Source organism: Rousettus aegyptiacus, unplaced genomic scaffold (assembly GCF_014176215.1).
Source record: "Rousettus aegyptiacus isolate mRouAeg1 unplaced genomic scaffold, mRouAeg1.p scaffold_m13_p_4, whole genome shotgun sequence".
NCBI lineage: Eukaryota > Metazoa > Chordata > Mammalia > Chiroptera > Pteropodidae > Rousettus > Rousettus aegyptiacus.
The window spans coordinates 151,371,238-151,398,031 of record NW_023416307.1 but is presented as its reverse complement, the minus strand read 5'-3'; the positions used below and the strand labels follow the sequence as shown (position 1 = coordinate 151,398,031).

Below are 26,794 nucleotides of genomic sequence, written 5' to 3'. Positions count from 1 at the left end.
GGGGTGACTGGCTCGATAACCCGGCGTTTACCCCCCCACCCCACCTCACTTCTCCGCTCTCCTGCCTGTGTCTTCTTCACACCCCCCCCCCCCAACGAACTGCTACTTCCACTACGTGACTTTGCCAATAGTTGGCCTTGTTCGACTTCTAAAAGCAGCGATTTCTTACACAGTCATCTCTCCTTGCCCACAGCTTCCCTTTCCACAAGTTGATACCTGAGATCAACTGCAGTCTAAAAAGAGTAAATGGAAAATTCCAGAAATAAACAATTCGTAAATTTTAAACCGTGCGCCGTTCTGAGTAGCGTGATGAAATCGCACGCCATCCCAGCTGGGACGCGACTCATCCCTTTGTATCCACACTGTACACACTACCTGCCCACTAGTCACTTAGTAGCTAGGTTGGTTATCCGAAGGACTCTCGGCACCACAGTGCTTGTGTGCAAGTAACCGCTATAGTAGCCTAACACTGTGTCACAGCGCCTAGGTCACTCACCTCACTTTTCTTCACGAAGGCACTGTATCATCTCGCCTCATCGCAGGGAGGATGGATACAGTACAATAAGATATTCTGGCAGAGAGAGACCACATTCATATAACTTTTATTATAGTATATTGTTATAATTGTGCTATTCATTATTGTTGTCATAAACTTTATCAGAGGTATGTATGTATAGGAAAAAAACATAGTATATATAGAGTTTGGTATTCTTCAGGCATCCCCAAGGGTCTTGGGATACATCCTCCGTAGATAAGAGGGGACTACTGTAACTCGAACTAAGATTTCCACTTAAGTCTTTATCTCAGGGTCTGCTAAGATAGTTACCTACATACTCTATCTAAGAATAGTCCCCCGGTCCCACGCCCCACTCCCCACCAGGAAGAGTCAATGGATGGAAACTGCTGAACCAAACCTGGGGACCGAACCCCTGAGATCTACGGAGGACCATTCCGCCACCTCGGGTTCCGAAGGGCACCCCTGGAGAGGTGGGGCATAACAACCCAGAGGCTAAGTTCATGTTTCACTCAGATGTTGCATACCACAGTGGGAAGTGTGGCCACAAACTGAGGAAGCCATGAGAGATAAAGAAATGCTGTAAAAGGAAATTTGATGGAATGTTTGGAACAGAGTCCTGGGTGTGGACGGATAATCTGGAAAACGAAACATTTGGTTAAGGTCAGGAAAAGCCCCAGGGGCCGATTTGTCCTGATCCCAGGCCTCCCTACTAGAAAACTCAGTCACTTGATCTGGGCATATAAATAGGCTCAAAAATATTTTGGTGAAATTAGAACTCTGAGCATAAACACAGCAGTTGAATATCTCAGTTAACCACCCAGAAAAAGTAATTTGCCTTTATGGCCATGGCTCAGAGGGTTTGGGGGCAACCCCGGCAAACATCTGGGCAGGAGCAGGACCTGGACAAGAAGCCAGACTGTTTCCACCTGAATAGACACTTTTGCCTGTAACCCACAGCAGGAAGTGCATTTTATCTGGTGGTCCATTCATTGCACAAGTTTCACAAAATAATAATTACCCTAAGTACCCACAATGCACTTTGATATTTTCTATTCTATTCTGTTTCATATTTTTTAAATGGCGGACATGACCCATTAGTTGATTTCACAATCAGCCTTCTGGGTGGTGACCCACAGTTTGAAATACTGCTGTTGAGTATATCCAGGAAAAAAAAGGGTGTGGACAGTATTTCTCAGCCTTCCTTGCAATACTGTGTATTCAAGACTGAAGGAATCACTGGGCTGAGCCAGGAGAATCTCTAAAACTCCATAAAATGAAGGTGGTTCCTATCTCCTGGTCCAGCGATTCAAACTAGGAATGGCCACCACTTTCGCATTTTTTTGGCACTTCCCCACACCCCCCCGTACTATGCATTATTGCATGAACATTCTTTCTAAATCAACTCATTACTTTAGAACTTACTCACACTAGACCTGTCTTATCAGTATTATTGGTGAAATCAAAGGTTTCCTGTTATTCCGCAATGCAAAATAAAACAAAAATGCAACTGTGAAAATAAAACATGCCTTCTGGCTTCCACCTTAAATCACTGAGCTAGTTTCCCAAAAAGATGACCCAGCCTCTGTGCAGCTTGAGTTGTCCCTAACCTCCAGAAAGACTTTACCCTTCTCACTGTCCACCTCTCCAATGACAATTAGCACCATTATCATGGCTAACAGCTTTAAACTCATTTAATCTTCACATCAACCCTATATAGTGTTAGTGTCACCCCATTTTACAGATGAGGTATGAAAAGATCAGGAAGACTTGTCCATAGCTAGGAAGTGACGGAGCCAGAGTTTGAACCCAGGCCATCTGACGACAGAGCCTGTGTAATTAGGCTGTACTGCCCCCCCTTAGAAGCTGCCCATCCCCAGTCTCAGCCCCAGTGTGGCCTCTTACAGAACAACTTCCTAGACTGCCCAGCCCGTTGGCTTGCTCTTCCTATGCTCCCATAGCATTCACTTCTTGCCTGTTTAATTCATTTGGAGATTAATCATAAAATACTTGGAGACCCTGCCTCTATCAGGCTGGGGGCTTCTTGCAGGGAAGGCTACATCTTATTCCTCTGTGTATCTCTGGATCCAGAAGCCTGTCTGGGGCTTTGGAGGCCTTCAGTAAGTGCATCTGGGCCCTGGGATGTTTCCTTCTTTAACCAATACGTGATCCTCTCTGCTGGGTTATCGACTCAGGGGCTGGTTTCCAATGAAGCCCTGGGAATAGTCGTGGGGAAAGAGAGATGAGTCAGAGGCAACATAATCAAGGTGTCTTCACCTGGGATCCACAGATCCCCAGTGGATGCACACCTAATATAAAGAGGTCTGTAAACTTAGATGGGAACAAGATCACATCCTTATGTTCACGGACCTCTGATGGAGTTCAGCATTTCCTTCAAATGGAACGTGACCTTTGACTTTGTCACCAGCAAAGTCACTGTTAGTCTCATTTCACATCACCGTTGTAGTAGACATCTCAAAATATTTACACTCATTGCTTCCTGGAAATTCCGGTTGTTTTCAGACCCACTGCTAGACCTTGTATTCAAAACGTCAATAAAAAAAAACACATATAGCACACACCACACCATGCCACAAGTGAAAAATCACCTCGGTATCTGTATATAATATATTTAGCATTGGCATTTATATATAGTATATAATCTGTATATAATAGGATTGGCGTTTCTCGGCAATTTCAATGGTATCAGTAATCTTATGTATTTTATTTTATGCTTTTAAAAACTATTCTAAGATGGGCCACTAGGCTTCACCAGACTGTCTGGGAGAGCCATGGAACAAAAAAGATTAAGACACTACATAATCATGGTTCAGAGCCATGTCTGGAGCCAGACAGACTTAATTCTGCCATTTAGAAGCAAAATTACCTGGACCTCAGTTCCCTCACCTGCAGAATGAGGATTACTATCCATCTGACTGGATTAGCATCTAGCACCTGAGTAAAGGTGATGTTTAAACCCAGCCCAGGCAGCCTGGTGGGACGGACAAAGCCTGGGCATAGCGGAGCCCTAGCTGGGGTAGGCTCCATCTTTCCCTCCGCTTCCAACCACATCCAGCAGAGAAGTCATTTTTCTTCTCTCATGGCTGAGCCCAGCTCCCTGTAGCTGGACAGGAAGGCTTATTCATAGCCTTCTTAGATACTCTATCTTATTTCTGAGCCCCAAATCTGTACCCAAGTCCCCCAAACGGCTGACACATTATGATCCCAGGAAAGGCCAGTCTCCCTAAGAATTGATGTGCATTTCCACATTTGTCCACTGGGTGGGGCTGGTCCGCCCTCTTGATCGAACAGCCCAGCCAGGGGCGGGGCCAGACCTCTTCGCTTCCCTACTCTATCCCGCAGGTTTTGGTTTCGTTTTTTGTTTTTGTTTTTCTCATATTGCGCCTGACATACAGTAAATGCTCTCTTTGGGCTCCTTTCCAGTAACCTACTACTCTAAGAATGGCGCCGACGATCCTGACTTTTAATATCATTGGTTAGCTTCGCCTGTTGTTAAACTCGATTTAAATGTAGCCATACAGAATATAGTCTTCGGTTTCTTCTGTTCGACGTTAATGTTTGTGAGATTACATGCACTTGTAGTTCATTCATTCTCATTGCCCTATCGGTTCCCTTGGGAGAATAGGCAATAATTAATTTGTCCATGTATCGGGCGACTCTGCATTTGAATGGTTTCCAGTTTGGGGATCCCCTTTGAGGTTTCTCCTCCAAGAGGATGGTGGGGCAGGCTTTCTGGGGAGGGCGGGGCCCACGCTGAAAGCCAGGCCGTTCGGCTTGAGCAGAAGGGCAAGTGCATCTAGTTGTTACAGGTTGTGGGGCGGCGGTTCCAGGATGAAGACTCCCTCTCCCACGGGCTGGAGAGGATGTGGTTTGAACTTGCCTCCCAGGCTAAGGGAGGGAGCACCTGGGTTTTCTTATCCGTATGTCCAGGTGTGGGGCAAAAAGGGAAAAGGGGAGTGATGGGGCTTGCAGGCTGTCAGTGGAGTCGGGGGATTACAGGGTTTTACCGGTACTGCTACTGGAGAGTGGGGTCGTCTCCCAGCGCATTGTCCAGGTTCTTGATGTTTCGAACAAAGAATAGAGCAAGACACCAAAATACAGCAGAAAAGCAAAGCTTTATTAAAAGGGAAGGTACACTTCTAGATGTGGAACCAGGCCTGAGAAAAAAAAGCGTGGCTCAGAAGGCCTGGTCAAAAAGCATTTGGGGTTTTTATCCCTATTTGCTGTGGGTGGTTACTTTTCTTAGAGGGGTGGGCTTCCTTGATGGACAATTAAGATTGACAGGACTCACTGATTCATCATTTGCTTTCTGCGCATGTTTGTTCCTAGAATTCAGTCTGTTATAATGACATTAATGAACTTCTGGGCATACGCATTATATTATAATGATGGTAGAATGAGGCTCAGGTGAGTTGAAGGTCACTGGGGTCTTCCTTGCATAGGTGTGAGTGACTGGCTTAAACTGGTACCTAATTCTCTGCTTGTTTCTTTGTAGAAGTCACTTTTAGCCTAAAAATGCCTTCTGACTTGCTTAATTGTGGGTGTATTACGGCAGATCCCTTCTAGGATAGGATGACCTCAGTGTCTTTGCAGGCAGACGTGAAACCCCCTAACTTTCCTGCCTAACTCTTTCCTAAGAGCCATGAACCCCCTTATTATTAGTATGGATGTTGAGGGATGGGAGAGGTCTCTTCTTCTGTACCTGCTTCCTGCTGAGAAGGGTCGTTATCCCTGCCTACTGGGGTTTCCTGGAGCTCTTTCCCTTTCTGCCTCAGTCAGGGAAGGGTCTTGGGTTTCCTGCTGAAGTGCCACCTCAGTCCCTAGACAAGGAAAGAAGATACAAACTTATTATTTAAATCATATATTAATTTCTATTATTGGTTTGCCTATTAAGTGAGTAAAGAGAAACAGGCTTGGTTAATATATTTCTTAAAGAGTGAAAAAGGGACCTTTGGCCTAAAGTCCCTTACCCTCTCAGACTCTAAGGGCCCTGTCTGGCCTAACACCATTTCTGCTAACAATGGGCCAATGACCCTTATCAATAGCCAGAGGATCTGAGTCACCAGTTTCGGGGCAATTATTGGGTTTTGAGGGAGAGGGCCTTTTTCCCAAAGAAAGGTGGAAAGAAAACTTAACTAGGTTTACTAAAAAGATTAAGACCTCTGCAAGAGATGTCCCATATCATTTCCTGCTAAAAGATTAAGAATTTTACAAGTGATATCCCTTATCGGTACTGCTATGAACATTTTTGTTATGAGTCTTTGGTCAAACGTGTCATACATTTCTACTGGGTATGTCTCTGGGAGTGCAATTGCTCGGGTCTATGTTAGAATTTGGTGAATACTGCCAAACAGGTTTTCAAGGCGATCGTGTTACCAAGGGGTGAAAGTCCCGTTTTCGAGAAACCCAAGCGGGTCCTTTTCCCCTCAGGTGTGGAAGTCGATTATTAGACGAAAAGTGAGTGATAACAGCGCAAGCTTTTATTCTAGGGCCAGAGGCTGCAGAGGTGGAAGCACAGCTCTCAAATCAATCTCTTGTCCCTTGGCGGTAGAGTGAGGTGACTTGAATAGGAAAGTAGAAAGGAAAGGGAAGTTGGGTGAATAGGTGGGAGGAATATTCATAAATTTCCCAGGACGGAGGGGGGGGCTTTCAGGAATCAGGGTTCCGCCCTCTTTTTTTCCGTTTATGATCTCTTACCCTACTCTTCATGGCAATCCATCATTAGCTGTCGTGGTGCCAGTAGGTGTGTTATTTAGCATGGAGATTATATTAAAATGAACTTTAAAATCTTTTGGAGGCCATTTAGAGTTAGGCGGTCATCTTGGTTTCAAGTGGTTTCAGCCAGTCTTGACAAGTTCTTCACAGCATTCCGCAGGCCTCAGAGATCCAGTGGGAGAGTTTGGCCGGCCTCTCGGATGTTCGGGCGGGCCCTGCGACCCTGTCAAGGGCTGATAACTGTACCGCATTGCATTCCCTCAACATCTATGGATGTACCAGTTTGTTTATCCACTCCGCAGTTGAGGGACATTTGGTTTGTTTCCAGTTTCTTTGTGATCACAAATAAAGCTCCTATAAATATGTGCAGAGTTTTCTGTGAATATAGGTTTTCATTTCACTTGAGGAAATACTAGGAATGGAAATACTGGGTTGTATGGTAAGTGTATGTTTGTGTCCGAAACGAGGCAAACTGTTGTCCAAAAGTGGCCGTACCATTTCACATCTCCACCAGCAAAATTTGAGAGTCCCATTTGCTCCACATCCTCCTAAGTACTTGGTATAGTCAGTCTTTACTTTAAGCCATTCTAGCAAGTGTAAAGTAGGATTTTATTGTGGTTTCAATTTGCATTTCCTTAAGAAATGATGATATTGAACATATTTTCATAAGCTCACTTCCCACCCATCTTTGGTGAAGCATCTTTCCAAATATTTCACCCATTTTTCTTTTCTTTTAAATTGGGCTGTTCTCTTACTATTAAGTATAGAGGGCTCTTGGTATATCTTGGATACAAGTCTAGAAGATATATGATTTGCAAATATTTTCTTCTAGTCTGCAACTTATGTTTCCATCGTCTTAACAGTGTCTTTTGAAAAGCAGATGTTCTTAATTTTGGTAAAGCCCAATCAATTAATTTTTTTCTTTTATGGATTGCACTTTTCGTGTCCTTCCTAAGAAATTTTTGCTTACTCTAAGGTTGAAAAGGCTATTTCCTATGTTTTCTTCTAGAAATTTTATAATGTTAGATTTTACATTTAGGCCTATGATCAATGAACCTATATTAGCGAACTTCAGAAGGCTATTTAAAAAGGGTTTCTGATAACATACATTTGAAAGGGGTCATAGGTTATGTCTAGTAAAACACTGAAGCTGCATAAGGAAGGTCATAGTTTCTCTACATAGTCAACTGGTAAGGATTTCAGCTAATTCAGAGTTTATCTTTCAGAATAAATGACATGAAGTTCTGGGGATTGTGGGGGCTGCTTCCCTCTTTGTAGCCTCCCTTTGACGGATGTACCATCTACAATATATATTTAGTAGGCTATAATAAGCCCTTTCAGACTGTTTACATAATTTCACATGGTCTTGGCTTTCTCTCCTCCTCAGAGGCTCATTTTTTTGACCTTTCATAAAGTTAAGAGTTAGAGGGAGGGCTGTTTAATGTAATAGGACAAGCAAACCCTAAGTAGCATAACAAAGGCACAGAGAGTTCATCTCGCAATCAAGATAATTGACTTGTAATTAATAACTTTTAATAACTGCCCACCAATGTCCAGGATCCACCTGAACCAATAGAAGGATTTGTTTCTCTCCAATGGAGTGAAGAACCTGGGATACTTCTTTAATTTTATGGGTATCTTTTTCTATCTACCTGGAACCACAGTTAAAGTTCATGATTTATTTTATTCTTCCCTTATAGAGGCAAGAGACAGCTCCTTAGTTCATAGAGCTCCGATGGCATCCCTACTTGCACCGAGCCTTGTTCTGGAATCCCCACAGGTTTTACATGGGCCTCCCAAGTTCAAAATTCCCCATTCCAAGGATTAGAGCTAGATAAAAGACATAAAACCAAATGTTCCTACAGGTGAGGAGTTCTCTGTACTCCAAAGCGGCTGACCAACACATACACTATGTCAGGTGGGTATCCATGTCTTGCAGTCATTAGTGGAGGGAAATTTTTATAGTATCTAGCATGCTGTGTCCCAAAGGTGGAATACTCAGCCATTAGAGAAATTTAGAGACAATACTGAAATTGTGCGCCAACTATTGGGTGGTCATGGGTCACCAATGCAAAAGACATTTGAAGGAGAGAGCTGTGGTGGAAAGGGGCAGGGAAGAAGGCCCTTCCTGACATGCAGCAGTAAACTATGGTGGTAAGCAAGGTAAAGACTTAAGAATCCACAGTATTAGACCAGCTGTCTCCCTTTCCACATAGGTTATTTATCTGGCATCTCCGCACAGCCCTATGAAACTTCTTTGAGATTTTCATCTTGAATACCACAGTAACCACTTCTACTTTCTAGGCTAAAGCTGCCTTAGAGCTTTCATGGTCTCTAGGAATTATATCCAGATTTACTTGTTTGCTGTCAGTTTTGATGTAGTTGTGTATCCTCCAAGATGGTCTGGAGCCCTTCAGAATGAGCCCTGGAGATGATCAAAAAAACATCACAGGGCTCGTTCCATCTGGGTTCTTTCTTAAAATTCCTGCTTGTCAAAAAGTTTTATTAGGTTTTGCTTAGTAACATAGTTTGGCTTCTGTCTCACCAGAGCTTTGGAGGTTGGAAAGGATGTGTAGTTCGTAATTTACAGACATGTTGGAAGAGCTGTCCTATAAAAGGAGAACATTAGTCTAAGTTTAGATATGAGCCTGCTTTAAGATCCTAGAAAAAGTAAGCAAACTAAACCCAAAACAAATAGAAGAAAAGACAAAGTAAATATCAGAGCAGAAATAAATTAAAGGGAGAATAGAAATACAATAAATCTTTTAAAGATGTTCTTTGACAAGATCAACAAAATTGACAAACATCTAGCTAAACTGACTATGGAAAAGGGAGAAGACTTAAATTACTAAAATCAGGAATAAAAGAGGGATAATAAAAAGAATTATAAGGAAATACTATGAACGATTGTATGCCAACAAATAAAATAATTTAGATGAAATGGACAACTTTCCAGAAAGACACAAACTATACAAACTGTTTTAGAAGGAAATAGAAAATCTTAAACCTATAATAAAGAAAGGGCTTGAATTTATAATGATTATAAAAAATAATTAAAAAAAAAACCTCTCACCAAAAAAAGTCCAGGACCAGATGACTTCACTGGTGAATTCTACCAAATATTTAGAATTAGCACCAATCCACTCAAAATTTAACAAAAAATAGAAGAGGAAGGAACACTTCCCAACTCATTCTATGATGCCATTATTACTGAAACCCAAACCCAGCCAAAATATTGTAAGACAAAAAAAAACTGCAGACCAATATCCCTTGTGGATATAGTCACACATACACACACACACGTACACACACACACAATTCGACAAAATACTAGCAAACCAAGTCTAACAACATATACAAAGTATTATTACCAAGAGCAATTGGGATTTTATCCTGGGATGCAAAGATGGTTCGACACCCCCAAATCAACCAATGTAATATACTATATTACTTGAATAAAGGACGAAAACCATATGATCATCTCAGTAGATGCAGAAAAAGCATCTGACAATCTTTAACACCCTATCGTAATAAAAATATGCAATAAACTCATAAAGAAATATCAAATGGCCAATGAGCACATGAAAAGATACTCATTATTAGCCATCATAGAACTGCAATCAAAACCACAACTTCATACACACTGGGGTAGCTATCATCAAAATGGTGGGAAATAACATGCTGGGGAGGATGCGGAGAAACTGGAACCCATATACATTGTTGTTGGTCATATAAGATGGCTACTTTGGAAAACAATTTGGCAGTGCCTTAAAAAAATTAAACATAGAGTTATTATATGTCCAAGAAACTTGAAATCATATGTCCAGAGAAAACAGGTACATGACTGCTCCCAATAATTATATTCATAACAGTCGAGAGGCAGAAACAATCCATATGTCCATCACTTGGTGAATAAATAAAATGCGGTATTTCCATGCAGTGGAACATTATTTAGCCATTTAAAATGAACGAAACACCTATACATGCTACAACATGGATGAAACTTAAAACATTGTGCTAAGTGAAAGAAACCAGATACAAAAGTCCACATATTATATGCTTCCATTTTTATGAAATGTCCAGAATAAGCAAAATCATAGAGGAAGAAAAGAGATCAGTGACTGCTGGTAGGCGGGGATGAGGCCAGAGTGGAGGAGAACAGGGAGGGATAGTTAATGGGTGCCGCCCATATTTGGCATGATGAAAACGTTCTGGAATTAGACAGTGGTAATGGTTGTACAACTTTGGTAACATATTAAAAACCACTGAATTGTACACTTTGAAGGGGTAAGTGAATTATATCGCAATGTTTTAAAACCCCGGCAAGTCATGGAATCAGTGTGATATATACAGTGCAGAACAGAGTGGGACTTATTACCTTTATTTGATTGTTTCCTGCAATAATGTTATTGGAGAAAAGCAGAGCATGAAACTCAGTAGATTTTAGAAATACATTCTGCAAAAGTTTACGGAGTTCTTGCCATCCTATTCAACTGGGCCAGTTGCTTCAGCGCGTAAAAGCTGAATGGTGCTCAGCTCCACTCCGAGGGTCTTAGAAGCTAATGGGGAGGCCTAGAAGAGGACACAGTGGACTGACAGCCCCAAGAGGGTTGGCTCCGCTGTGTACCAAAGCATTGGGTATGCCAGAGCAGCCACCAGGCTTCCAGTTCTGGGTACCCAAGACAAGCCTCCCTGGAAAGAGAATGACTTGGAGAGATGAGGCTAACAGGCTGCCTAGAAGAAGGGCACTTGAATAAGTTACAGAATGAAATCACACCTTGGTCTCCCAGACCGGGGCCGGGGAAGGTGTGTGCAAGCACATGAGGGAGCACAAAGTCGTGCACCCTCTGTCTGAGGCCCTTGACAAAGAAAAGGGAAGGACTGGGCCAGATTCCTCTGACTCCTGACCTAGCTTAATACAGGTTCCTCTAGGCAATGGGGACACGGGTGGGGATGCTGTAAGAAACAGAAAAACTCAAACATAAGAATTGTCACATAACAGGTTTTATCAGAGATTAAGAAAACAAGAAGAAGGCAAAACTTTTTACAAGTACGACCTGCATGGGAGGAGATGGTCCTTGTTCCACTTCAGTAAAGTAAAGAAGAGCAGAGAGAGGCACAGCCTGGACCGCGTGGGCCCTGATGGGTAACGGGGCCTAGCTTAGTACCAAGTGATAGGAAAGGACGGCATCTTGCACAAACACCAGAGCATGACGGTTCACCCATGTCGTGGGAACAGCCATGTGGAGGAGACACAGCCAAGACCGCAAGGATGGGAAGAGACATAAGTCTGGGATATGGTGGACACAGTAGGAAGAACCCAGTTTTTGTGATAGGGGCAGATTAGAATAACAATTATTCTGTGACCATGTTTATTATTAGCTGTGCCTCCCAGACTCTTTCCCTCTGAATCTGTAGGCCCTGGGTAACCAAGGTTACACAGACTACAAAGCGACATGCTAGAAATGACCGAGGAAAATACAAAGTTCTGGGAAAATGGAGTGTGTTTCAAAAAAGAAAAAGGTAGCATCAGCTTGGAGATCAGGAAAAATTTTATTCACATAGTGGCGTATAACTTCAAAGAATGCAAAAGATTTAAAAAATTGTTTTCTAATCACGATAATAGTATAAATTTAGTTTGAAAAGTACAGAAACACACAAAAAATGAAAGTCACAAATTATTCTACTACTCTAATAAAACCACCGTTAACATTTGAAGAGTATATCTTTGTTCATTGTATTTATTTATATCTATATCTACCTAAAAATATGTCTATCAATATCAATAGATATACAGATATGAAAGTGCATGTGTTTGTGGATATATACACATACATCCAGATGTATGTATGTCTATTTCAAAACAAAAGTTGAGGTCGATAAGGATTCTGACAGGGGAAGTAGAAGGTAAGAGCGAGAACAGGCACTGGCAGGGAAAAGCAAGCAGAGAGAGGGAACAGCCAGACCGGTATCTAGAGAAATCACAATGGGCACAGTACACATAACACTTGGCTACCTCACTGCTTGTGATTTCCCTCTGATCAGCCATACTGCACTGGGCAACAGGCCCAGGTTACTAGGCAGACATTTGTAATGGGTACTTTAATACTAAACATCCTTGAAAGACTTTTCTGACCCTTATAAAGGGAAATAGCAGAAGCACTTTGATGGCTAGCACTTGACTGCTGATTCACTGAGTGAGCTTGGTCAGGTAGATAATCTTTCTTTTCCAGTTTTCCCTGAAACAGGGCAGGCAGGTTTCTCCCAGAACTATAAAAGTAATTTATCTATCCATCTCTGGCAAAAGAGACCATTATCCTGTCCTTAATGTGATCTAATTTAGATGTCAACTACATTTATGAGCGCTCAATTCATTATGCTATCAAGTAAACAGATGGTGCCTTACACTCAGCGTGAGGTCAAAGTGACTTGTAGAGCCTGGAGATCAGTCAATAAAAACCTATTTGCAGTGCCATTGAGCATGCCATTGCCTCCCAGAGGAGGCGCCTCATTCTCAGAGAATCAACAGACTATAAAAATAGCCTTAACTCATTGTTGAGACAGAGTGGGAGAAAGCAGAGAGGCAATCCCAAAGCAGTGGAGGAGAAGTGAGGGAGGTTCTTTTTGAAAGTGTCTAAATGGTACGCGATCAAGAAAATTAAACTGCCACAGGAGCCCACAGGCTGTGGCTTCAGTAGCTGAAATGCAGCCAATGTCACTGAACTCAAGTACTCACCTCTGCAAAGAGATAGCCAGAGCCATTCAACCAGTATTATTGGAGGCCTCCTGTGTGCAGAATGACACCACGTGCTATGGGTGAAAATCGAACGGAGGTTCTGCTGCCAGGGTGCTTGTAACACAACGTTCATGCACAGCCACAGTACTCGACATCAAACCAAGTGTCAGGAACCAGCTAGGGAGCCCGGAAAATCGTGTTTACCCTTTCCCGAGGAAAAAGCTGTTCACCTGCGATAAGCAGACAGCTTTTGCTTTCAGTCATCGATTCTGTTTCTATGTAATCTAGTCTTATACCTGCATAAAGACAGATTATAAAAATAAGTCAACCTTTTTAGTTATATAGATTATATAAGATAACAAATTTTCTTATTTTTAAAATCGGGATATAAACCACATAAAACTGAATATTAAAAAGACTAAATTTGCCCTACTCATTCTCTACTGAAAGACAGATTTAGTAACAACATTTATGGGATACAAAATTATATAAATTTTTAAGAAGAGATGGTTGTTTTGTTAATCCCAAAACTAACTGCCTTCCATACTAGGCAAAGAGGCAGGAAGGCTTCAGCTAAGTTAGGGAAGTTCTGTGCCCACCACCCCATACACCCATCTCCCCAACGACCCTCCCCAGATAACTAAGAGCAAGAACAAAAAGGAATTTTGAGCTGCAATAAGTCCAAGATTCATTTTTCAGTGACAATCTCATAGTTTTTGGTTTGAAAATATTATCAGTGAAAACAGTCTTGTGTCAGGTCTTATTTGTTCTGTTTGAATGCTTTCCTGTATAAATGATCCTCTCAACATCACTGCATAAAGGAATCAGGCAAATCTGGGACAGTTTGGTCAGAGCATGGAACGATGAGCATGGTATGAAGAGAATGAAATCTCATCTCTGCCACAGATTTTCTCCTAGATCACAGGGCTGGCCCCTCACCATTCAGTCCTCTGCTCAGATGTACCGGTTGGATGTGGACAAAGGAGGGAGTCATATCGGGGATTTGCCCAGGTTTCATATTTGGCTAATGGGATGGACAACAGTTCCACCAACCAAGTCAGGAGAAATTGCAGGCTTATGGGGAGGTGGGGCAAGGAGAGGGGGATGGAGAGGAGAGAGATGACTAATTCAGCTCACTGATGGACACTGTTGTGCAATCTGTGGAGATGTCCAAAACATCACTGAATATACGGTTCCGGAGCTCAGGCAAGAAATATGACAGAGAGAAGAGAACCTAAGTACGGATGAGTAAAAAGTCATAAAGGTACATGAGATTACCCCAACAGAAGGGACGAGAAGCAGAAGGAAAGAGTAAGCATAGACTCCTGGAAAACACCAATATTTAAGGGACAGAGGAAGTAAATTCAGTGACAGTAAGGAAGACCGGCCAAATTGAAGGGAGAACCTAATGAAAGGTGTCAAGGGAAGATTCATGGTGTCAAATAAGATAGAGGACTCAAGGTATGGGCTGAGAAACTGGGTTATGTCCATCGAATTATGTCCTTCACTATTGTAGTTTCTGTAGCGCGACAGGAACAGAAACAGTGGGTGAACGGGAGGTGGGGTGGGGCGGATGTGGAGATAATATGTACACTTTTCCTCCTAAGTCAGGGAGAGAGAAAATAGAGCAACAACTAGAGGAAGAACAAAGAGGCTAGGAAGGGACTTTTTATAAGCAGAAGAGTCTTGAGTATGAGAGGCCTATAGCAAGAGAAAGAGCACAAAATTACAGATGGGAGAGCAAACGGCTGGTGGATTAGGTGGAGAGAAATGAAGAAATCCAGAGCACAGAGGCTGATTGGTGTTCAACGGGAACAGGGTACTCAAGACCAGAAGAAACGACTATGAACGCAGGTAAGTCTAGAGGTGGGAACGAGAAGGGAAGAAGGTGACAGAATTTCTCAATGCTCTCAGTGAAAAGGGTTAGTGCGGATGGCAGGGGAAGGAAGGTGAGGCGGAGCAAAGATAAATAAAAGGGTGAGTGACAGCGGGGTCAGGAAACTTGGAGGTCTAGAGAAGAAAAGTGATTTGTTTATAGTCATGTTGCTGTTACTGCTTAGGAACATAGCAGTAAGAGGAAGGGGGCTGGGAGCTGACATGTACTGAGTGTCTAGTATGTCCCAAGCACTGTCCTTGGTGTCTTATATAAGGTTATTTAGATCACACAGTGCAACCCAATAAGGTACTTATTAATATTACTGATTAAAAAAAATGAGGTTCCAAGAGGTTAAATAACTTGTTCAAGGTCATAATACTAATACACATTCATATCCATCTTTTGGCTCCATGCATGGTTGCAATCCTGGGGCCCCAAGCCAGTCCCCTTCCCACTCGACCATATTTTTTCTCCTTGGCACTTGTTAAAAAGAATGATGCTGCCCCGAACAATAATAAATAACACTAAATGCATCAGTGGAAAAATCAATTCAAGATTAAATATTTAAAGTATAATGTTTTTGTTCACTGCAGAAAATATCACTACATAAACACAAATCCTACTGCCGCATTGGTTACTAAAAGGTGAAACATTTTACATGGCTGACTGAAACCGACGATGTAAGAGACAGTGTAAACTAAAGTAATGAAGGTGCTGATAGCTCCGTGCTTCTCTATATTTGTTGTAAGCATATTATATGTATGATTTTTTTAATGGAAATCCTCTGTAAAAAAAGACTTTTAAAAATGCAAAGCATACACACACACACACACACACACACACACACACACACACGTGAAACTATCAATTGTGTTTATAAGTTAGCTAAGTAGGACCTATAGGAATTCACCAAAAAAAAAACCCAGTTATTCTTAATTATTAAAATACATATCACTTACTTTATGCCATGCAATGTTGGGGTTTTACACATCATTTAACCCTCCCAAGAGCCTAATGGGTAGGTCCTATGACTGTACAACTGAAGAAACTGAGGCGCAGAATGATTAAGTAGCTTGCTCATTATCACAGAGGTAGTAAGCAGCAACGCAAGCCAGAGTCTGTGGTCTTAAACATTCCTGTACTGCCTCTTATACAATTTAAAAAGTGGTCGTGACTTCTCCCCATCTGAAGAGTTTTGAGATTGTGTTTAAGAACTATTCTTCCTAAAGGGCAGAGGAATGGACCAGATACCTTCAGACTTAATGTTCTGGCATGTAAAAATTGTGAAAGACAGAAACCGTCTTAAATCTGAGAAGAGGGACATGGTGGTCTGATATGATTATCAGTTGTTCCATCTAGGGGAAAAAACCAATAGCGTTTCTTATAAAACACTTAAACAAGCAGTCCAGGGAGGAGCCCAATTACTTTTTGCCAAGAGAGACTTTTTTGTCTGCTTAAAACACACAATTAATGTGCTTGGGAAGTTAACAAACAGCGTAAATACTATGCCATGGTTCTGCAAAGTGTAAAAGGTATAGAGTTGTAACATTATGAGTAGCCCTTCAGAGCAGTACTTTATGACGGTCTGGACCCTAGTCAATTCTCGCTGGGGACTGGCCTGTAAGGACTACTGCTGCTTCAAAGCAGTGGTCCTTGTCACGGTGGTAGAGGGATGACACTACTGCATGTAGCAGCCACCCTTAAGACCAAGGATGTGGCCTCAATACAAAGAACAGTTTGTAATCCTCTGGCTGAGTAATACTGATATTCCCTTTCTAATCACTATCAAGTACCTCAAAGGCATTCTGCTCTTGTCAACACCCTGCTCCAAAACCTTCAAGGGCCGCCTAACAGAATACTGTTCGTTCTATAATTAGCATTTAAAGTTCTCTCCAGTGTAGCTTAAATCTACTTTCCATTGCTCTCTTACTCTGCTTTAGTTATACATTTTTTCCTTTTCCCTGGTCACTGCCCTCCATGCCAGAACTACAATCCCAGAGTTTATCTATATTCCTCTGCCCAGTTTCCTTCCTGTAACAGTCTCCCAATTTATTTACATGCTAATCATCCTTCAAAGCCCACTCAACTCAAGTGTCAGCTCCTAGAAGCCTTCTTTGAAACTGCTATGATATCTACCTGAATTTCCATTCAAAGTACTTATCAGACTGTCTCTGATGTTTTTCTATACCTGTTCCTTCTATCTAATCAGATTATAAATTACCGTAGGGAAGTCTTTAACTTCTGAGTCCAGTACAGTAGGGAGCACAGTATACATGATCAGTTATTGCTGAAGGTGACTCTGAACTCTGGTTTTAAAATATTCATAGATATTGCCAATTTTCTCAAAAGGTTTAATATTTTAAACAAAATTCCACAAAGATCACGGTATTTTAAAGGATATAAAAAATAGGGTAATGCAGTTTTAAGCTGGGGCTCTACCTACAGAGACATCTGAATTTAGAAGTCCGTTTCTCTTATAGTAGATATGATTATGCGAAGACCCCTACTTGAATGTGTTAAGTTCCAAAGGCTCTTTAAAGAGGGGAAGTTAGCAAAGCAGACAGATAAATACTTCTTGTGCTGCCTTTCTTTCTATAAACTACTGTTGGGTTAATTTAATACACGAGAACCCAAGTAATTTTAACTCTTCTGCATCAACTATACTTCAAAATGACACAAAGTATGGAGAATGGAATAATATGTGTTGTATATTTGTTACCAATTATGTCTATATTATGAAAGATGTAATAATAGTTTGTCAGTTGTCACTGCTGCATCTTACAACATGATGCAGAATAAAGATGTAGCAGAACGATCTTCAAAAAAGAATAACCCGCATTATCTGATTGTTTCAGATATTTAACATCGTTTATCAAGACTTCGGTTTTTATATACTGATCAGAAAGAGATCGTTTCTCAAACAAATAGGGCAGGGTCTGGCTCTTTCCATGTGATGTATAGCACAGGAATTTTTAAAGCAATAGCTAACATTTTTCATGCCAGGCACTGGGCTAATACCCTACATGTATCTCGTTAACTAACCATCACTACTATAATTCTCATTTTACAAATGCAGAAAGTGCTTTTGAGAGGTACAGCCCAAGGTCATAGCTAGTATGTGGTCAACCTGGGACTAAGGTCAGCCTGACCCTAAATTTCATTCTCTAGAAATCGGCAAATTAGCTAACATTTTTATTTATAAAAATCCCCTTCCGGAATGAATATGCTTTGGTCACTGCTGCTAGTAGCCTTCGTATTTACAGAATAAAGAGACGGACTTCTGATTTATTTTCAGATTCAAGTGTGTCAGTTTCTTTCAACGTTTTAATGATCTTAAATGAGTCCGTGGTTATCCCTACTTATTTCTGAAGCCTTCCAGTTACTGCATCTGTTATGTCTTTTCTTCATTTAACATTATTTGGTTCCTACTGAACTCAGAAACGGTGTTCAAGGATGAAACAGACAAAATATGTGCCTTCAAGGAACTGAAAGCATTACACATAATCAAGGGATGAGGTTCTTCATTTATCAAACATAGCGTGAATTTTCCTCCACGCGTTTTAACTCGATTATGAGACAAAAGCTTTTCAAAATCCTACGTCCACGGCACATAGTTCCTCCTACCTGTATGACAGAGCACCTGCCAATCTACTTCGTTTTGTGGTTATGAGATTCTAATTTAGTCCCAGATATAGTCCCCACGGGACAGTCGTTGATGCTTTGCATAAATTCGCCCAATAGTTACTGATTATCTACTCTACGAACAAATCAGGGGCTTTGTTCCCGTTAGTTCACTGTTACGAGGGGGCTCTGACACTTGCCTCCCCTGATCTGAGTGAGGTCACGGCTCCAGCGACCCGCAATTCATGGCTGCCCCTCATTACAGTGTAAGCCCCATGGCTCCATCGCAAGGCCGACAGCGCGCGTTCGTGGCGGATGTCCACCACGGGAGCGGAACGGATCGAGCCACCGCCGTCACTTCACCTGCAGCCTTCCACGGCCTGGCCGCTGTCAAAACCGCACCCCCGGCTCTGCCCCGCCCGCGCTCGGGACACGGCGTTCGCGGCGCCGGCCGCCGCGGTCTCCGCCGCCCGAGCGGAAAAAGGCGAGAGAAACCTGAGCGACCTCCTGGACAGAAGCCAAACAACCGCACCTCACTCAAACCCTAACGCTCACCTCCGACGCAAGCCCTTTGCGAGAGCCCGGGAGACGGGGCCGCCACGCGTCGCCCCAGCCAATCCGGAGCCCGCTCGGGCCGCCCCACCCACCGCGCACACGCACACACCGAGCGGGCCGGCCCCGGCTTCTGATTGGCTGGAGCCGGCTGTGGGCGGGACGGGGAAAGCAGGCCAGACTGCGAGCGGCGGAGGGATCCTGAAGCCTGGAGTTTTGTGGAGCCCTACCTGTCTTCGGTAAGTGAAGTATGGAGGAATATCGGGAGCTGTGGATGCCCGACAGTGGGACAGGAGGAAGTGGGGCCGCGCACGGCTGAGCTGAGAGCACTTAGGGTTGGGGATCGCGGGCCTGGGAGTGGAGCGAGGCCTGGAATGAAGTGGGCAAAGTATCACTGGCGGGCCTCTGCTGGACCTCGTGGTTCAGGTAGGTGGGGGATCCAAAGACAAGGCCTGATGCCCTGTCGGGTGAGGGGATACGGAGCCGACGAGAAGATGAAGCCGACTCTTGTGGAGCGAATCGTGGCCAAGGGAAGACTGGCGGTTAGGGGCGTCATGAGTGACCGATGGAAGGGGCTGGGGCTGGGGCTGGGGCTGGGGCTGGGGCTGGGGCTGGGGCTGGGGCTGGGGCTGGGCCGGCGCCAGGAAACCCGTAGCACGGACTGTACCCGGAGCGTGGGGCCGAGCGGTGGGTGAGGACTGATTGGGACGGCGAGCGCTCCGCCAGGCAGTCCCGACAAGGTCACAGGAAGAGAGAGGGGAGGAGGGTGGGAAGGTTGAGGGGAGGGCGTCAAACCACACGACCTTCCTCTTCTTCCCGACCCCATGTTTCCACCCACCCACCGCCACCCTTTCTTCCCCTCCCTAGGAAGGTAAGAAGGCCTCAGTGACGGAATTTAAATTTCTTCCGGTTAGAGATTACAAAACATAGCAAACGAGTCCGCAGTGTAACTCGCCCTTGCCTTTTATTACCGGTGTGGGAAGCGGTTGTTTCCCTTTTTGGGGTAATCCGCGCCAAAGGCATCTGTGCTTCCAGAGGTATCCAGGCACTTTCGAGTTAGGATGAAAAGTTCTGACAGATTGAAGCCATACCAGGTCCCAGCATGAAAACCTGTTAGAATGCTGTATACCAGAGCTTCTCTTACTTCGTGTGCACCAGAATCACTCGAAGGGGGCTTCTTAAAATACACATTCCTTGGGCCCTGTCCCAGACCATATGAATGAGAATCTTCAGGGAGGAGCCTTGGCAGCCATTTTTAAACTAGCCGACAGGTGACCGATGCGAATTTGACGCGGATGTTGTTAGATAGTTTCGTATACCAAAATGACAGGCCGTGATGAGCCTTCAGTCGGTTGCGTCACCCGATGCTCATCTTCCCTTATGCATCTTCTTGGTAGGTTCCTATGCATTTGGAAAGGTCTTCAGTAGTATCTTACTTGGTGTACAGAGTAATTTGTGTATTCCAAACTGACTTTGAATATCTGGTTACTGGTGCCTTTTTTTGCATTTGTTGGACTTTCTGATAGAGTCTGGATCAATTGCTGTGGGTGGATGAAGAAATGATAATAAAGGAAAAATCTACAAGTGGTGCTAGTGAAAAAAAAATATTTTAAAATTGTTGCATAGTTCTCTCCGAGAAGAAACTCTAATTTTAGGCATGACTTAACATATTTTTTACACTTCAAAGAAAGAGATGCCTCCCCAATAAATCTAAACAATGACATTGAATTGTACACTTGAAACCTATATAATTTTATTAACCACAGTAAATTTAATTAAAATAAATTCTGGCCTCTGTTAAGGAATGGACTTTAATATTTTTCAGATTAAAAATGTACCAACATCATAAGATTGATCAGTTGGCAATATATTATCAATCAAAAAAATGCTGGACTGTGTATCAGGAGAGCTGGGTTCCAGTCCTACCTTGCCAGAAATGAATTCCTGTTGTCAAACAATTTATATAACCCTTCCTAACCCTTTTTTCCGTCTAAAATAAGGCTGTTGGCATGAATTAATCATCTGGGTTGTTATTCTTAAATTATTTGGTTTATAGTTACTGACTCTGATTCTTTAAAAGCTAACCATTTGCAGTTTAGGCAGCTGGAAATCATGAATGCTTGGGAAACTTCAAGGTGATCAATTTGATATGTGTTGGATTTTTAATATGCCTCTTTATCTTGAAATGTTCACACAAAGTGTCCTGGTTCAGAGATAAATTATCATTAGTCACTTAAAGCAAATAATGACCACATGATGCCCCCATGCCCTGATTTTTAACCCCAGGTACTGCTTTCTGAAAGCCAGATCAAATGTCCAACCCATAGAAACTTTAGATTTTGTATCATAGATGACAAATGGAGATCGATGGATTTGCTCCTGTTCTTTCATATACATGGCAGAGACCGCCATTCCCCTCCCTTCTGAAAGGAATGGAAGAAAAAACTTGATTTATAGACCTCTTAGACAATTACAGTGATCCAGAATGAGAGTCAGAGGAAAACCTACCTACTCTCTTGTTTTTAAAGACAATTCCCAAATTAAGGCAAAAGAAGAAAACATGCTTTTATATCTCCCAAAGAAGGTGCTAATTTTTAAAAATGAATTGTGATATATAATAGTTTTGTCTTTAGTGGTTGCAAGAAATTGAGACCTACTCAGGTTATCATTTCTTCTTTCATGGGTACAGTATAAGAATAAAAGACAAACAAGTACTTAGGCCATACAGTTTGGCATTTTTTTAACTGATTAAACTCTACAAATGTATATCATTGTTATGGTTTTCACTAAATATTTCTAAATAAATTACCTGAGAATAATTTTAATTATTGAAAAATATTACTTTTAAATTTATTCAACAAGCATTTTGTGGCGTACTTACTATATGCAAAGCACTTTGCCAGGCACTGGAGAGAGAAACAAGCAGGGCACATTATCAAAATCTTATAGCAAGTGCAGCCTCCTGACTTTACCGATTCTAACAAGAAAAACAGTTAAACAGGCATTTATAAGAAAGTTATTACAGAAAAAACATAAGGTTCTATGGGACTGCATAACCAAGATACTTATCGTAAACTCAGAGAAGATCAATTAAGATAAGAACCTGAAAAATCAGAAGAGTTAGCCAGGAAAGAGAGTATATAAAGGAGATGGAAAGGAAGAAAAGTGTAAAGGGAATCCAGCTTGTGCGAAGGCTTGGAGCTCTACAGGGTAGCTATGAAAAGTTTAATGTGATTCTCATGTGGGTTTGGCAAGGGAGGTGGAAAGAGAATTGTTGATAAAAGTTGTGCCTTTGAGAAGTTTATGATTAGTTATGAGGACAACTAATAGACATATACTTAATCTCCATCTAGTCTGTCTATGTAGTTTTTTGAGAGCCGATTTCAAATATTTCTCTATGAAACTTGCTAACCTACTTTAGCTAAAAGACATCACACTAAATTCAGTTCTCATTGTCTCTATTATGCTACTAGCAAGTAATCTACTCTGTCATATCTCTTCTTTTAAAAATATAATTTTTGAACCATTTAATTATTTCAATATTTATGTCTTTGTAAATATATAGTGAGCATTCTGAACCTTGAGCTTGTCGAATCTTGTATATAATAAAAGCTTATTAAGTAGGGTTTTATTCAATTAGCAGGTAATAGAGTAAAAACAGAATGAGAGAGAGAGAAAGTCTAGTTCTAATCTGAGTTTTCTCCTATCTAGTGTGATACTGCACAACTCCTCTGGATTAAGATTGTTTTCTCTGTTAAATTACAGAATTAGACTCTTCCCAATGGGGATGTCGATTTGGAGGGATGATTTTACTTTTAAACTAAGTCCTAAACCTCACCTCAGTCGGATTTTATTTGAGAGCCTTAACCACTACTAACAGCCCTTGAATAGCAAGGTTTTGAATGAGAGCTATTGTTAGAGAAGCGAGTATGATCCACATGAAAAACTCAGTAGTGAAGGTAAGCTTTTACATGGGTAGTTGAGTTGAATGGGCGATTGACTTGAGTTAATTGTAATTGACATCGGAGACTTGTACACTTACATACTGTATTTGACTCCCTTATTTTATCTGTAGGTAAATTTTATAGGCAGTTAAAATCAGCTTAGTGAAGAAGGAAGTATTTACATAGTTACTGTGACTAAGGTGAAATTGAAGTCGTTGTTACCTCATTGTGATGAATCACCCATTAACTTTGCTGCGTGTAAAGGAAGATGACTGAAAAGGGAGAATGAAGACTTTGGTCCTTGTGATAATGGAAATGGAATTTTTTTCCTGTCCCCTTATTCATATAATGATTGGGCCAGTATCTTGCCCCTTTTGGGACCACTTAAAGGAATACTATTATTAAAGGATGTAAAGAATTTTAAGAGGGAAGCCCAGGGAATGTAAAGTGTGTGAAGGAAGAAAGGTAAAGGTTAGAAGATATTCATTAAGAAGACCCTGAGGGGTAGTTCAATTTTATGCTAAGGTGAAGTTAAAACGATAACCCCAAGTCATAAAAAACTAAAAGTTCAAATGAACATAAATTATGTTTAAAAAGAGACATTTCTAGCAATAAGATTTAAAATAAAAACTTTGTCCTTAAAAGAAGTAAATAATGAGCTAAGTAGAAATTTTCACTATTCAGACTAACTGTAATCTTCCCCAAAGACAGCCATCATCAATAATAGAGATTAATGGAATAGATTTGAAACTATTCAGAGGTGAGAGCTGAAGCCAGGTAACATGTTGGAATAAATAAGTCAGTTGCAGTTGAAAGCAATAAAGACTACACTTAACTAAATCCTACTAAGTAGTTAGTAGGATTTTCAGCATGGTATTGAAGATGCAATAAGGAGTATTAGTTTGGTTTGAGTAATTTAAAAATGTCAATTGAAGTTGATTAAGGATCAAGATAGAAAATTAATAACTGCTATTTTAATTGACAAAAATTTTAAATTTTTTAGTTTGCTTTTATTAACAGTGTGAGACTAAAAAGGAATCGGTTGTATGGGAGAAACGTCAAAACAGTAGGGGGTATAAAAACATACAACCCTCCCTAAAGGTGGCCATGGATTACAAATAAAGTTGATTTCTAAGAATATGTTTTAAAGTTCGTGGATAGCATATGCCAGATTTTTATGGAAACTAGGATTATTTGAAGTACATCCAATCACTTAATGTTCTAGTTGGTTTTCACTGCAGAACCTCATGGGAATTCTCTTTCAGACAGATTCTTCAATCACTATGTCATCCAATACAGATGTTTCTCTTTCTTCGTATGATGAAGGTCAGGGATCTAAATTTATCCGAAAAGCTAAAGAGGCACCGTTTGTCCCCATTGGTAAGTTTAACTTTGACGTTCTAATAATCTGTTTTATGTTTTAACACAATCGAGGTATGATCATTCATCAAGTACATCTATAAAGCATTTATTTTCAAAATTTTTTTATATGTTGTCGAAATATGTTGAGATTGACACGCTATAACTCTCATTATAAAAATTCTGTGTGTATTTAGACTTCTTGCTTTATCGACTCATATTTCTGTGAATGTGTTGAGGGGACTCTAAGACCACCGTGTTTCCATGATTTGCTAGAAGGACTCACAAGATTTTTTAAAAAGCTGATATACTCACAGTTATCGTTTATTACATTCTCTTATATTCACTGATTCTCTTCAGAGCGGAAAGTAGGATGGAAAGGAAGCATTCCCCTGGCGCTCTTAAAGGAATTTGTCTACTGCTTCACAAGCCCACATTTTGAAGATCTTAACTCTTAACTTTCTGGATCTCCTACTCTTTGCTGCCAATTTTGGATTTTTGGTTCTGAGTGGGGGCAGGAATTAAAAACTCAGTGTGTATGTTAACTAATTAATGGTCTCATAAAGTATACTTATAAAAAATAATAGAAACTACGTTGATTGATGGTGAAATCATCTTCGTTCCCTGTCCCTGTGTATCTGACGTACTCGTGACTATTTGTTTTACAGGAATGGCAGGTTTTGCAGCAATCGTTGCATATGGATTATATAAGTTGAAGAGCAGAGGAAATACTAAAATGTCCATCCACCTGATCCACATGCGTGTGGCAGCCCAAGGCTTTGTCGTGGGAGCAATGACTGTTGGTAGGTTCCTACAGGAAATTTTCAAATTCGTGGTTCTTATTAATGCATTTCTTTGTACATAAAACAAAGTAGATACTTTAAGCTAACTTTGAAGCAGTTTGCAAATATCACTTATATTTATTTTCATGGAAAAAGTGAATTAATAAAAATAGACATAATTGTACTGTTTATGATATATCTTACTAAAGTTTAAAAGAAAGCAAAGATAGTCCTGTCCATCACTGATTTATAATTTCATTGAGGAGTCTAGACATGCACAGAGGGTTGGAAATACTATCTGGAAGAGACATGGTTGCTATTTTATTGTGTTTTTGAAAGTGGAAAAGATTATCTTAATGTTTTTATTAGCTTTATAATTCATCGACTTTATCTGGTATTGTATAGCAAAAGTGACTCCTTTTAAAGGTGCCAAATAAATGTTGATTGTCCTTTAAAACAAATAGTTTAATAGTCTGAGCTAGTCATGTTAGCCACAAGCTACTTGGAAAACTGAAAAGAATTTTAGAAATTTACATTGTTTAAGAAGGCAATAGTGTAAGCAGCCTAAGGTCTTGTTCCTCTTATAAATATTGCATGCTAGCAAAGGTGCTACTTTTATCTATTTTATGATCCATTTTTAATTTTCTTTATATCTAAATGTTTAACTAGCATTCTTTTTTTTTTTTAGGTATGGCCTATTCCATGTATCGGGAATTCTGGTCAAAACCTAAACCTTAGAAGAAGAGATGCAGCCTTGGTCTTCGTGGTACTTGCTATATAGTTAGACATCTCATATTGAGGTTATATGTTTTTGTGGAAAATAAATCCTTTGAGCAGATCTGACAATAACATGGTAATTTGAATATTAGCTTCCTTTCTTGCAGGCTTGTTTTGCCTTGTGACTAAATTACTAATGACTAGTTCACTAACTAGGTCATTCAGGGGAGTCAAATTAGCATACAAGAAACATGTCACTTTTAAATGCACTTGGTAGAGGTAAAATGTCCACTTTGTGTTAAATTCTCCTCATGAAATTAGTTCTAAAGAAGACAACATGGCAGTCCTGAAGTATTCCCAGTTGCTGCAGATCACACGCTTTTGATGTTGTGTAGGAATCCTGTTTGCTACAGTTAATGTAACTTTTTTCTGCCTGCCTCCTGGACTGGATGAGTACTTCAGTTTTTAGGGCCGGTTGGCTCCTGAAGAACCTTTCAGAACAGTGCATGGCACATAACATTACAAGCTTCTCCACAACTAACTGTGTGTTCTGTGCGCTTAAGCCAAATCTGAAATGCTGAAGCAGAGCTGCTGGAAGATATAGTATTTATTTCACAGAATCGTACTTGTACATATGAGAATAACTTAATTATGGATCCCAGTTTAGCACTTTTAAATGTCATCTTGAAATAGAAATATGCATTTTAAGTGCTAATGCAAAGGCAATGAAAAACACTTTTTGAATGTGTGCAGTATGTTTATTTTCTCTGTAAGAATCAAATGTTAAACCAAAAAATTACCTATAATGGAAGTGATTAATGAATTATGAACAAGCTGGTCAGACACTATACACAAATAAGGCTTTTCTGCACTTGTGAAGTTCTCTTGTCTAACCTGAATTCACATTCCATGGTGACAACATGGTAAATGTAGTGTTATTAAAGTAAGTGAACATAC

At 41.0% G+C, this 26,794-nt stretch overlaps 1 protein-coding gene across 4 annotated transcripts; it reads left to right on the top strand.

Moving 5' to 3' along the window:
- The first annotated feature begins 19,185 nt into the window (after nt 1–19,185).
- On the top strand, nt 19,186–26,794 carry HIGD1A (HIG1 hypoxia inducible domain family member 1A). 4 transcript variants are annotated; one of them, XM_016163336.2, is made up of 4 exons: nt 19,186–19,274; nt 24,245–24,359; nt 25,007–25,141; nt 25,809–26,794. In XM_016163336.2, exons 2-4 carry the CDS (start codon nt 24,263–24,265, stop codon nt 25,856–25,858), a joined length of 282 nt encoding a protein of 93 aa, XP_016018822.2. In that variant the 5' UTR covers nt 19,186–19,274; nt 24,245–24,262; the 3' UTR covers nt 25,859–26,794. The 4 variants fall into 4 exon arrangements, with proteins under 4 accessions (XP_016018822.2, XP_016018823.2, XP_016018821.2 ...); XM_016163337.2 differs by having other exon boundaries at nt 19,192–19,274; nt 24,249–24,359; XM_016163335.2 differs by lacking the exon at nt 19,186–19,274 and adding an exon at nt 19,442–19,461 and having other exon boundaries at nt 24,249–24,359.